The following is a 14,742-nucleotide window of genomic DNA, read 5'->3' as shown; positions in this document are numbered from 1 at the left end:
TACATAGGTTCCAAGTGCACAATTCTGTAATACATCATCTATATATCACGTTGTGTGCTCACCACCCAGAGTCAGTTCTCTTTCCATCACCATATATTTGACCCCCTTTGTCTTCTTCTACCACTCCCTTTCCCCCTTCCCCTCTGGTGACCACTAAACTGTTGTCTGTGTCTATGAGTTTTTGTTTCATTTGTCTGGTTCCTTTGTTGCTTTCAGTTTTACATCCCACATATGAGAGAAGTGATATGGTTCTGAAATATTTTTAGTTTTATACTTTATCTTCTGTTCTGGTACAAATTTCTTATGTCAGAGAAATAACTGGTTGACACTGGAGTGTAATTTGCATGTGCAAACCAACTGAATCATTGATAGAGGGGCAATTCCATTTCCCTTTCATTGTGTGACCTTGTAAAATAAGGATAATAGCAACCGTTTTGAAAAGTTTGATATGAAGATTAAATAACATAGCAGATGTAAATACATCTAATACTTAGTACATAATAGAAGATGATTAAATGCGAATTTCCTTCTCCCTTTCACCTCCCTTTCAAGATTTAAAATAAAACAGGTCCCAAAGTGTTTCTTTCCTAAAACTAAAACCATGAAGGTTAATCCAACTGTACAATTAGAGCATGTCAGTCAGCCAGGTGAGGTAATCAGTGATAAGCAGACATGACAGTAGGAAGGCATGAAAAGCAACTTGAATAAAATGGATGTCTGTTCAACGGGTATAGGACTGTGAACCAACACTATGACCTCCTCCCACTCCCCCCAAAACAAAATATTGTTTCAGACAAACTGAATACTTTTAATTAGAGGCTGCAGTAGTCGGATTGATTTAGCAATTAAGATCTTCCTTAAGAAATGAGATTCATTTCTAAAAAGATTCTCTCTAGTTTTTAAAATAATTTGCAGCTGTGGATTTCTCCAATAAGCCTAAAACTAATTTCAAATTAGTTGTAAAAATACTGCCATGTATTTTACATATATATGTGTATCTATCTATATCTATATAAATATAGATATAGATATATGGGTGTGTGTATACATACATGTATTTTAAAAATATATACATATTGGAAAATGCTGGGTTGAGACAAAATAAAGTTGTAAGAAAAACTAGTGAAGAACTATCAACAACCTAACGGACTGGGAATCAATGATTAAATAAATTAAAAAAATACATTCATATACTCTTTATACTAGTGGGTCCTGAGGGGTTTTAGAAAATGAAATTACCTTGACTTGTTCAAGTTTTTCTTTTAGCTGCTGCTCATTTCCAGGTTCAAGTGGAATACTAGTAATGCTATCCACTTCTTCCAACCATAAAACAAATTCATTTAAATCTCTTTGAAATTCTGACAAGATATTCTTTTGTTCTTCGAGCCTGGCGAAACAAGAATAAAATTGTTATAAACAACACATGTCTCAAACGTTCTATTTTTTAAAAAACAAAACAAAACAAACAAACAAAAAGATCACGGCACACAGTTTTCAAGAATAGAAGCAATTTAAAAGCTGTTAATACAATTTTTAAGAACATTCATTCACGTTGAGCACAGCAATTTCAATATATCAAAATCTCTAAAATGTGAGATTAAACCTGGTCAAGAACAAAAATTCTAATTTGAAAATTCCAACATTATTTTATTAAACCAGAGCAGTGTTTCATAACCTCAGCATGGCTGATGTTTAGGTTTGACTCATTCTTAGTGCTTAGGGGTTGTGTTGTGCATTGTAAGAAGCTTAGCAGTACCCCCGGCCTGTTCCCACTGAATGCCAGTAGCGTTCCCCCGGTTGTGACAACCAAAAATATGTTGTGGCATTGCCCCATATTCCCTTGGTGGGCAAGACTGCCCCTGGTTGAGAACCACTGCCCTAGAGCAAGTATATAATACGAAGTGGCATGTTTTAAAATGCTTAAAATAAAATGCACCGTTATGAAAAATTGTAGGGTAAAAGTAAAGACAAGGGGATTAAAAACACAAAATTACTACATGTTAAAATGTGTTCTAAATTACGACTCACAATCCTTTTTCAGGAAAGGGGAAAACTGATTGAAAATACTTAACATGTTGTACTAGTGGAAGATTTTAATTATGGAAACACATATACTATGTTATTCAATTAACCATAAATGTATTCTTGCATATTGAATTGTAATACAGCTGAGCAAAACGATCTGCACTTGAAATAATTTACATTACAAATATTTTTTTTGTTTGTTTTGTTGTCTTTTGGGAGCCATATATATGTCTTGTAGGTGAGCTTTTAGTTGAAGTATAATACACATATAAGAAAGTGCACATAGAACTGTACAGCTCAATATAGTTTTAAAAAGTGGACACACCGAATAACCAGAAGGTATTTGTACACCCCAAATTATCAGAAGTCCAGAGCCCCCTACCCCTTGTCCCTTACAGCTATATCCTGTCAACTTTGATTACTTTGCTTGTATTAAACATTATGTATATGGAATCATACAGTATATACTCTTTGGTGACTTGTCTTTCTCATTCAACATATGGTTTATAATCATCCATGTTTTGTATAGATTAATTTGTTTATTCTCCTGGCTGTTCAGTATTGAATTGGATAAACATATAAATGTATCTCTGTTGGTGGGCATTTGGGTTGTTTTCATTTTGGGATTAATTTTTTTTTTTTTGCTTCAAGTTAACAAATATTTGTTGAGGGTTTACTAACTTCCAGGAACTCTAATGGGTATTAGGATTAAAGATAGATATGTAGCTTGTTTTGAGGATCTCACAGTCCATGAGAGGAAACAAGCATATAAACCCAGGACTCTGATGGGATATTATAGGCGGATAAGGTATTTCTGAGGCAGGGCATAGGAGACGTCCCAGAGAAGATAATGGTTCACCTGGGTCTTGAAGTGTGGAGAGATTTCCATGTCTGGGAATAAGACAGAGCCTGTCTCATTCACAGGCTGTGCAAACACAGCATGTTGACAACTATAATTACACTCATTCCCCAAACCAGATCTGGTTATTGGATTTATCCTCATCTATAGTCAGTTTTGATCTTTGATGACAGCTTGTCTAAAGTCTGTTCTGGGGCACATGAGGAGATATTCTCTTCCCTATTTATTCTCCACACAGCTGATGCTATGAAAACCCAAGTCATATTATGGGATCCTGTGAAAACCCAATTTACAGTATGTCAGTGTTGCACTCAAAACTCTTCTATTGCTTCCCAATTCATTCACAGCAAAAGCCAGTCACTACCTGCATTCTACAAGGCTCTAGATCTGTACCTTCCAACATGGTAAGAACTGTCACCTGTGGCTACTGAGAACCTGAAAAGACGTAAGTAGAACTGAGATGCATTGTAAGGGTACAATACACACCAGATTCCAAACAGTACCAAAAAATGATCTCTAAACTTTCTTCTCACTTTTGCTCTGAACCTGAAACTGCTCTGAAGATAAAACTATATTTAAAATAAAAAAAGTGAAATATCCATACCTTTAATATAATGTACAGGTTGAAATAATACTTTTAATATATTGGGTTAAAAATATTCATTTTACCTCTTTCTACTTTTGTAAATGTGGCAACTAGAAAAATTTTAATTACATATCTGGCTCACGTTATTTTTCTATTGAAGAGCACTGATCTATAAAGTCTGTTAATCCCCCTCTCTCCTTTCCTCTCTGACCACATTTTCAGCTACTCTCCATTTCTCTTATCCCTTCTTGAGACCCCCTGGCTTCCTTGCTGTGCTCCTCAAATTCACTAGGTGTGTCCCCACTTCTGAGCCTTTACACTTGTTGATTTTTCTGCCTAGAATGACCTTCCATCTAATATCAAACATGGCGATCTCCCTCACCTCCTGCAGGTCTTTCCTGATGATCTTACTTAAAATGACCTCTCTCCTCCCAAATGTCTATCCTTTCTTTCTGTTGTAGCTTTCTCTTTAGTTCTTAAATTTAACAGATACTATAATTTGGTTATTTTGTATATTACCCATCTCGTACACATAAAATTAAGGTTCCTGGGGGCAAAGATTTCTGTCTCTTTTATGAGTATTTACTGCTATAATCTTTACTCCTGGAATGATGCCTGGCACAGAATAGATGCTAAATAAATAACAGTTGCATGGATGAATTCTTCTGTCATTCTTTTCAATTCTGTATGCATTTCGATTTTAAAAGACTCTTTCCCATTCTTCGCAATACTGATCTCAAAACATGGCCTAATTTACTTACCAATGTACACGATAGTATTTCACCGAATTAAATACACCTTCAGTTGCAGGTCATATAATACCATCCTAAGTACTACTGGGCTTTGATGGGGGGCATGGAGAGTGGTGGGTGCTGCTGATTAATCCAAACGATCACTTAGAAGTTTTATTTTACTAAGAAACTGCTCTTTTAGATTTATTTAAATTTTTGTCATCTATTCCTCTTGCATGTGCAAAAAAAGTAAATTATAAGTGAAAAACTTGGTGAGGGGTTCCTAAAACGTCCTCATAGAGTCTGACTCTCCCATATCACGTTTCCCTTCAGAGTAACAGATGTCTGGCCTTTTCCACACAATATCATCCTCTGTGATATCAAGAATGTTGACAACGTAACATTTCTTAAGAGGTCTCCACTACTGTTTCTTGGATTTGCTTCTAAACCACATGTGCCCAGGCCAGCAGAAATTGTAAAACCATCCTGAATTCAGTGATGTTAATGGAATAAAATGTGCACATTAGAATGGATGAATTTGGTTAGTTTGCACAGCCTCCCCCCACCGACATAATGGCACAGGTTCTTCTAGCTGCTACCATGTTGTTGGTTGTTTCAGGATTTGAAAAAAAAATTCATAATGTGGCAGTGTACTGTTCTCATTTGTTTGTAATGATGAATGGATATAAGTATTATTGCCATTATCTACCTGATGATTGAGCTGATTTTCTGTTAATAGAGTCAATAAAGTTTCGGCATTAATTTCCATGGGAATTAATGTTTGATTATACGAGTTTTTGCTGATGACAAATATTTTGGCCCCTCTTATACATATAAAGCAAGGAAGCCAACATGAATGCCTAATGTCCACATTACTGGTTAGTGAAGTGTTTGAGATTTATGGGGGAAGGGTCAGGAGATGAGGCTGGTGAGGTGGCTGGAGGCCAGATTATAAAGAACCTGGAAGGTTTTGTTTTAATCTGTAGGTGATGAACTATTTCAAGGTTTGGCATAGGGCAAGATTTGTTTCATCCAAAGCTCACTTTGGCTACTCTGTGGAAAATAAATGTGGGCAAGGGTGGTAAGAAAACAGACTGAGGCATCAAGCAAGAGAATATCACATTGAGCCAGGTGATAGAGTAATAAAGGGCCAAGTTATGAATATGTAGCAAGGGGAAAGGAAAAGACAGGATATGTTTAAAATGTAGAAGAATCAACAGGATTTGTGGATAAAAAGAGAGATAGTATCACTAGCTAATAATTACTGAGCACCTATTACATGGCAGCCACTGAATCAAGTACCAACTCCTCACGTAACTACTATGACATGGGTACAACACGAGGCTCAGTATTTTGCCTGAGATCATACAGCAAATAGGTAAGTGGTCAATCCAGTGTTCAATCCTGGATCATCTGGGTCCAGAGTCTATGCTCTTCACCTGTGCAGCATACTAAATCTGGTCTAGGAGTGCCCCACCTTACCTGGCTGAGGAGATGGTATTTCCTCCAGCTAAGAGTGCATTCCATTGTATTAGATATTTAGGGGAAATTACTAGTTTAGAAAAAAAGATTTGGAGCTCAGGGGAGAGAGGAGAGCTAAAAATATGGACTTCAGAGTCATCAGCAATGATTTGTTGGATCAAACATGGTAAACGAGCTTTTGAACTAATAATGTACACTTCACATTCGCCATCTTCTGAGTCCATCTTCTCTTCATTTTCCGATTAATGATTGGCAATTCTACCTCCTGCTTATTAAATTGAAAAACAAAAGAAGAAAAGGTTCATTTCACAGCTATTCCTTAATTTCTTATGGCTGGGGAACCAGTGGCTCCTGTTTCTCCTCTACTCTCTCTTCTTTGACATGGAAAGCCAAAGAAATGCCTAGGGGGTTCTTCTGGCCCCTTCAAAAGCTACATAGACCTGTGAAGGATTTCTTCGGCTCAACAAATATTCAGTGGAAGGAGAACATGATTTTCCCTTCTTGCACTCTACATACTTCTCTTCAGTGATTACCTTGAAGACCCTACCTTTGACTTTAGAGAGTTGAAAGGGGGGAGGCAGGGAACTGACCCTCACCACAAACACAGAACTCCCCACAAAGCTAACCAATTTCATCCCATCTGAGTCCTCTTAACATTGACTGGGACATGGGGTACAGAGGAGGTTGGAAATTGGATAGTAGGCATAATACCACTGTGACTTCTCATTAAACTCTGTGGGGAAGTGGCTGGTTTCAATTGCTGGCAGTTTGTTTTAGAATGTGGGATAACACCGTTTTCCTTCAGACTGTGGACTTTGAAGCAATTCTGGAAGAAAGAAAAATACCACTGTAGACATCCTTTATTTGTTACAGTGTAAAAGAAGGATCAAATCTTTGGGTCTAGGTTTCAAGGGAATTTGTCAGTCCATCTCATCTTTTTTTTCCCTACTCTCTTTGCAAACCCTTGTCTCCTTTAGTATTTGACTCGAGATCATTTTGCACAGTGTCCCAAATACTGAGACAAACTTATTTTTGCCAGTCTTCCTCATTTTCGTTAAGTACAATCTTGCTAAAAATCTAATTACATTTGTAAAACCTACCGAGATGGGTAAAGTTTTTTCCAACCTTTATCTAGCAACTGATGATTTCAGGGAGAAAAAATCCCAAAACCCAACAAAAAGAGGAGAAATGTACTTATTCACTATAATTGAGATTTATATATTTAACTAGGATCAAACTCTATAAACATTCTGTACTTATTTTCTTCATTTAATATTCTATTGTATTTCCTTAGGTCATTAATTATTCTTAGAAAAATTGACTTTTAAGATGTGAATAATGAGCCATTTACGGTAAACCATATTTTACCATTCTTCTGTTATTAGGTATTTCGTTTGGTTCCAGTTTTTCATTATAATAAATAACGTTATAACAAATACATTTGTTTATGCACTTTGGCTCACATATCTGCTAATTTCCTTAGACTAAGGAAGAAACGTTAACTGTAAGAATACTAAAGATTTAGATACACATCGCTAAATTTCTTTGCAGTGGTGGTAGTAAGAACACTCATACACTTCCACCAACAGTGTATTGTAACATACTGTCTCGACACACACTTACCACTATTGAACATTATGATCTATATACTTGATAGAAGAAAAATAGTTTGTTATGGATTTTTTCACATTCATTAATAGAAAAGTTGAAAAAATGTGTGTATAGTCATTTCTGTCTACTGTCAATTGTCTGCTGTCTGCTGCCCATTTTCCTCAGCATTTTGTTTGTAAGAGCTCTTTTCATGTTATCTTAAAAGCGTATTTATTGAGAATATTTTTCCTGTTTCCCTTTCACTTTTTAGCTTTTTAACTATATTTTTGTTTGCTTCTAAATAATACTTTATCAATTTCTTTCTTTGTTACTTCTTTAATTGATACTGCCCTGAAAATTGTGACCATCCTATAATTGTTTAGACATTCACCTTTACTTCATTCTGGATCCCTAAACCTTAATTAAAACAAAACAAATCAATATTTTTGCTCTTTTTTAAAATATTATTTTATAATAATTTCAAGTGTACAGTATAGTGGTTAAAAATTTATATAATTAAAGAGGTGATTCCCCCTAACTAGTAGAGTACCCACCTGGTACTATGCATAGTTATTACCGTATCATTGACTATATTCCCTATGCTTTACTTTATATCCCCGTGACAATTTTGTAACTACCAAATTTTATTTCTTAATAGCTTCACCTTTTTTACCCTGCCTCTCAACCGCCCTCCCATCTATCACACCGATAAATCTAGTACCTATGTAACACCATACCTAGCTATTATATTATTGACTATATTTCTTATGCTATACCCTATATCCCCTTAACTACTTTTTAATAAACAATTTGTACTTCATAATCCCTTCCCCTTATTCAACCCCTCTCCCATCTGGCAACCATCAAAATGTTCTCTATATCTGAGTTTATTTTGTTCTTTAGATTCCACATATAAGTAAAATCATATTGCATCTGTCTTTCTCTGACAAACTCCACTCAGCAAAACTCCCTCCAGGTCCATCCATGCTGCCACAGATGGCAAGAACCCATTCCCTTCCACGGATGAGCAATGTTCCATTGTATACAAGTACCATCTCCTCTTTATCCATTCATCCATCGACAGACACCCAGGCTGCCTCCACATCTTGGCCATTGTAAATAATGCTGAAATGAACATATGGATGCATATGTCCCCTCCAAGTAGCGTTTTGGATTTATTTGGGTAAATACCAAGAAGTGGGATTACCAGGTCCTTCTTTGTCTCTTGTTATAGCCTTTGTTTTAGAGTCTATTTTGTGTGGTATAAGTATCGCTAGCAAGCCTTTTTTTTTCACTTCCACTTTCATGAACTATCTTTTCCCCATCCCTTTACTTTCAGTTTGTGTGTGTCTTTCGATTTGAAGACAGTCTTATAGGCATCATATGTAAAGGTCTTGTTTTCTTATTCATTCAACCACCCTATCTTTTGATTGGAGCATTTAATCCATTTACATTGAAAGTAATTGTTGATAGATATGTAGGTATTACCATTTTATTATTTACATTTTGGATTTTTTTTTTTAAATCTTAAAGAAGTCCCTCTAAGATTCCTAGTAATTCTGGTTTGGTGTTGGTGAACTCCTTTAGCTTTTCCTTGTCTGGGAAGCTCTTTATCTGTCCTTCGATTCTAAATGATAGCTTTTCTGGGTAGAGTAATCTTGGTTGTAAGTCCTTGCTTTTCATCCCTTTGACTGTTTCTTGCCAATGCCCTCTGACCTGCAAAGTTTTTGTTGATAAATCAACTGACAGTATTATGGGAGCTCCCTTGTAGGTAACTAACTGCTCTTCCCTTGCTGCTTTTAAGATTATTTCTTTGTCTTTAATATTTGGCATTTTAATTATGATGTGTCTTGGTGTGGGCCTCTGAGTTCATCTTGCTTGGGACACTCTGTACTTCCTGGGCTTGTAGATTTATTTCCTTCACTAGGTTAGAGAAGTTTTCTATCATTTCTTCAAATAGGTTCGCAGTTTCTTGATCTCTCTCTTCTCCTTCTGGTATCCCTATGATGCAACTGTTGGTATGCTTGATGTTGTCCCAGAGGCCCTTGAAACTATCCTCATTTTGTTGGATTCTTTTTTTCTTTTTGCTGTTCTGCTTGAATGTTTTCTTCTATTTTATCTTCTAAATTGCTGATTCAATCCGCTGCTTCATCTAATCTTCTGATGATTCCCTTGAGTGTAGTCTTAATTTTAGTTATTGTATTCTTCATCTCTGACTGGTTCTTCTTTTATGTTTTCTATCTCCATTTTTATGTTTCCTCTCTCTTTTTTGAAGTTCTCCTTAAGATCACTGAACATTCTTATAACCAGTGTTTTGAACTGTGGGTGTGGTAGATTGCTTATCTCCATTTTGCTTAGTTCTGTTTCTGGAGCTTTGTTCTGTTCTTTTATTTGGGATATATGTGACTCCCCATTTTGGCTGCCTCTCTGTGTTTGTTTCTATGTATCACATAGGGCTGCTATGTCTCTTGATCATAGTAGAGTAGCCTTATGTAGTAAAGGTGCTGTGGGGCTCAGTGGCGTAATCTTCCTGGTCACCTGAGCTGGGTACTCAACATGTGTCTCTAGTGTGGGTTGTGTGTGTCCTCTTGTCACAGTTGAGCCTTGGTTGCTGTTTGTACATCAATGGGAGGAATTGACCATTGGGTTGATCAGTTGTGAGGACTAATCGTGACTACAGTGGAGGAGCTGTTGTGCAGGGGCTGACCCTATTGAGCAGCATTCACTTTAGCAGGGTTCTGGTGACTGCCCAGTCTGTCCTTTGGGTGTGTTGTGCCTGAAGGCAGCTGGATGATGCTCTGGCTGGGTTTGAAGCTTGTCATGGGGTGTGCCAGTCCCAGGGCATCCTGGAAGGGGCTCCACCACAGGCCAAGTTCAGCAGCAGCCTGTGCCCTGCCCAGGGCCACCTGGCATGAGCCCCAAAGCAATCTGCAGATAGCTGCCACCAACACTGGGCTTGGAAGTGTCACATAAGGCCAAGCCACGATCCAAGGCTGGCTATCACTAGCGCCAGGCTTAGGGCTGCTCAGCCAGAGGTATGGGGCATGACCAGACCAAATGCTGCTTGTTTGGGTTTGTGAATCTTTGAGAGATTTTAGGAAAGTCCAAAGCATGAGTCAAGGTAGGCCGTTTATACAGAAAAGCCACTGGAAAGAGTTTGGGTGGGCTCAAAAGTTGGGTGGGGAAGGGTCTCAGAATCACCATGACAGAACGAACAAATGGTGTTAGCAAGGTTAATGGAGACTCAGATATGGCAGCCATCTCCAACTGCATGCTGGGAAGGGTCAGGGCTCAACAAAGAAACAATGGCTTCTGCCAGCTCCTCCATCAGAGGGAGAAAGCTCCAGCCTTCACTGTGAAGCCGGAAAACTCAGTTCCTTTTTGCATGTCCCTGGTGCTTTTCAAGCTGCTTCCCCAGCACTGGAGATAAGAGAGAGTGAGATGGTCAGTAAGTAAGTCTGTGCACATTCCCTTTAAGAATGCCTGGGACTGCAGCCACCCTCTGTCTCATCAGCCACAAGGAGAAATCTCTCCCCAGCACTGAAACCCTGGGATGGGGAGCCTGGTGTGGTGCTGACACCCCTGGCTCCTTCCGGGGTGACCTCCACAGTCAAGATATCCCTCTTGATTTTTAATGGTCACAGGTGGGTGTGGACCAGCCCATTCCACATATCTGTCCTTCCTACCAGTCTCAATGTGACTTCTTCTGTATATGCTTAGTTGTAGGGCTTTGGTTCAGCTAGAATTCAGGCAATTATCAATGATGATTGTTCTGTGGTTTGCTTGTAATTTTGATGTGGTCATGACAAGAGGTGAGCACAGCATTTACCTACTCTATCATTTTGACTGGATCTTCCAACAAATTCTTAATACATCTTAAATTTACATAGAGTTAAATTTCTGACCTTGGAATGTAATTTCAGAAATTGATATTTTTCCTAGCACAATCTATTCTCTGCTGATTTGTGGTGATTTCTTCATATTTTATATTTTTACATGTAATAACATTCTGTTTGCTGATCCACTATGCCAATCTACAAAAATGTGACAGTAATATACTACTTCAACCATTGCAGTTTTAAAATACGTTTAATTTCTGGTAGGTTAACCCCCTCCCCTGCCTTAGCTATTCTAATTTATGTAATACAGGCATCATTTGGTCAAATTACAAATTAAATCTCATTGGGAACTTTGATAGGGATTCCATTAAATCTATAAATTAACAGGCAAACATATACTGTCTTTCCAGTATAAATCTGTTAAATTTTCTATATTTACAGTGTATTTAGAGTACAATGAGAGTAGTATCTGGGACTCATGCATGCACTATAAATAATTAAGTATGTTTTCTATTTAACCTTCAGCATCAGTTTGAAATGCAGTGACTTGTGTATGATTTTATGGATATTAATGATATACTAATTTAGAAAACTCTTAAGAACCCCTAGCTAGAATAAATCATCAGTTAAAAAGTAAAAGGTTTGTCTAAGTTATTTTCCACAATCTTCTAAAAAAATTTTTTTACTCAATGTTTGTGCAAACTTTATTCTAATGATTTACTTTTTTTTAAAGTATGGTATCTTCTGTTTAAATATGAAAACATGTGGTAGTCATTTCTTGGCTAGGTTTTTAAATTTTATTTTATTTCTTTATACTTTGAAATAGAAAAAAAGATGGTGCCCCCAAACCCTCTGGGACCTTGTTATAATCTGCTTTTCAAGCGCATGTGTTTTCTGAAATTTCAAAAGCCTCGGTTTGAAGTTTTAAAAGCTGTAATTTGAATTTATATATTCAGATGATTGCAGAAAAGTGAAGGAGCACAGTTAGCATTTCCAGGCTTGTCTCTTGACAGAACAGTTTAAGCATGCTTTATATTGGCATTCATCACATGAAGTGTTATTTCTTTGTTTACCTACTCACTTAATGCTTATGGTAGGATTTATTCAGGCATGCGGTAGTAATAATAATGAATGGGATATTTAACATTACCCATCTGCAATTAAATGCTAAATATTTTACTTTTAGAGGCATTTCAATACATTTAGCTATTTTTTTAAAAAAATGGCTTCTGTTTGAAATATTGGCTCTGTTGCCTTCTACATTTTAAATGCTCTTAATGCAACTGAAGGAAGCACATATTATGAAGGGAGAGATCTGCGTAATCAGAAAGGAAGCGCTACCAATGTATTGCTTAATCCAATGAATTTCACATTAACTCTCAATGAACATATCCTGTGAGGCTGTACTTATGGTAAGAGGAAAGGACTGCAAAATCACAGGGTGTGACTTTAGGTGGGACAGTCTACCAAGTGTTTTAGGCCAAGCGCTGGATTTAAATCTTGTTTCTTTCTTTTTTTTTTTTTTAAGTTTATTGGGGTGACAATTTGTTAGTAAACTTACATAGATTTCAGGTGTACAATTCTGTATTACATCATCTATAAATCCCATTGTGTGTTCACCACCCAGAGTCAGTTCTCCTTCCATCACCATATATTTGATCCCCCTTACCCTCATCACCCACCCCCCACCCCCTTACCCTCTGATAACCACTAAATTATTGTCTGTGTCTATGAGTTTTTCTTTCTCATTTGTTTGTCTTGTTCTTTTGTTGTTTTTGGTTTATATACCACATATCAGTGAAATCATAGGGTTCTCTGTTTTTTCTGTCTGACTTATTTCGCTTAGCATTATACTCTCAAGATCCATCCATGTTGTCACAAATGTTCCTATATCATCTTTTCTTACCGCCAAATTGAATCTCTTTTAATACTCAATATATCCTTTGCATTGCTTTCCTAAGATTCCCAATGAAGTAACTGAAGCAGATGGGAGGAGGGTTGGGGGGCTTGGTGAAAAAGGTAAATGGAATAAAAAGTACTAATTGGCAGTTACAAATTAGTCACAGGGATGTAAAGTACAGCATAGGGAATATAGTGGGTAATATTGTAATAACTATGTATGGTGTGAGGTGGGTACTAGACTAATTTGGGGATCACTACATAGTTATGTAAATATCTAATCACTAGGCTATACACCTGAAACTAATATAATATTTTGAAAGTCAACTGTAAGTGAAAAAAACAAAACAAAACAAAAAAGAAATGGAAGCCTCAGAGATTTATATGCCCTAATTATCCAAATATAAGGTGACTATCCCATTTTTCCAAATGAGTAGTTCCGAAGTTTTTTATCAACTGTAATACAGAAACTTTGGCAAGTGTAGCTAGAATCAGCACGTGTTTATGTATAACGCTCAATTCATTAATTTGATTGTGCATACTAATTTAAAATGATATAAAATATATTAGAAAGATCACATTTCCCCATTCATCGTTTATCCAACAATTGTGTAAACATTCTTGACATGCGTCTTCAACACTGGGACTGTCATCCTGATGGATGAACTTTCTGAGGCACCTAATTCAGTTTTCTAGATGCTATCATCTTCATGTCTACCCATTTGGCCTGAGGTGCATCTGAATCCATCTGTAATGTTCTCCTGAATCCATCTGTAATGTTCTCCTGGAAATTTTATTCCAAGCCATAAGCACACATTTACATAACATAAGACAGTTTTATGTTATGTAAAGACAGTTTTCTTTTTTTCCCCGTGCCATATGTCCATGAGCTACACAATGCAACCACATCCTGAGATGCTTTTAAAATAATCTTTCTAGAGCTTGTTTACAATGGCAGCCAACTCTTGAAATCGTGATGTCATACCACTGAAGTTAATCACTACTTCTGTCAAATTGGTTTTCTTCCTGTTTTTTCTTTCCTCTCCTCTATCAAGTAACTTCTACAAGCAACCAAAATAAGCATAAAATGAGATTAAGCCAATATGTCTTTCCCAGACAGGACTTTGTTGTTTTGATCAAAATAAAACAAGTGAGGATTTTGTAATTAGAGAAACTTTAGAAGGATTCAAATATAAGGTATCTCTTAAGAAAAAAAAGAAAAACACATTTGTGTCTAGGCACACATTGTACTTTCCCAAGGTCATTCCCTCTATAGGACATTGTCAGAACCAGAACCCAGGCATCAAGTCTATTTTTAAACCAATATGACTCTCATATCTGGTTAGTACATAAGAGTTATACAATTAGACATTCATTCATTTGCCTACAGTTTGTGCCTTATTAAAATGAAATGCTCCTGAGAGGGATAGCATATCAAAGCTTCTCAGTCATTTAGTTTTCAATATTAAGGAAAACAGAAGCGACTTGTGAGTAGATGTGGAGAATGAGAAGGGAAATCATGAAACGTTAGCAGTGAGAGTTACTGAAAGGAAAAGTCCAGAACTAAGCTGTTCAAGTTATTAGTTGAGTGTATGAACTTGGACAAGTTACTTAACCTCTACAGGCCTCAGTTTCCTCACCTTAAAAATGAGACGATAAACATGTCATAGTTTGGTTGTATGGATTAAATTTGCTCTCAAAAACCCCAGTTTCAGCTAGTGCTTCACTAAT

General features: G+C 36.8%; 1 protein-coding gene across 1 annotated transcript in view; it reads right to left on the bottom strand.

The window, feature by feature from the left end:
* The window catches only part of DMD (dystrophin), a 2,022,175-nt gene that overhangs the window by 799,898 nt on the left and 1,207,535 nt on the right, over positions 1–14,742 (bottom strand). Inside the window, exon 46 of the mRNA XM_081043053.1 lies at positions 1,240–1,387. Coding sequence (XP_080899179.1) covers positions 1,240–1,387 — 148 coding nt within the window. The remainder of the gene's footprint in view (positions 1–1,239; positions 1,388–14,742) is intronic.

The sequence above is a fragment of the Rhinolophus hipposideros genome (assembly GCF_964194185.1).
Source record: "Rhinolophus hipposideros genome assembly, chromosome: X".
NCBI classification, from domain to species: domain Eukaryota; kingdom Metazoa; phylum Chordata; class Mammalia; order Chiroptera; family Rhinolophidae; genus Rhinolophus; species Rhinolophus hipposideros.
This window is presented reverse-complemented; position numbering and strand designations above follow the sequence as displayed.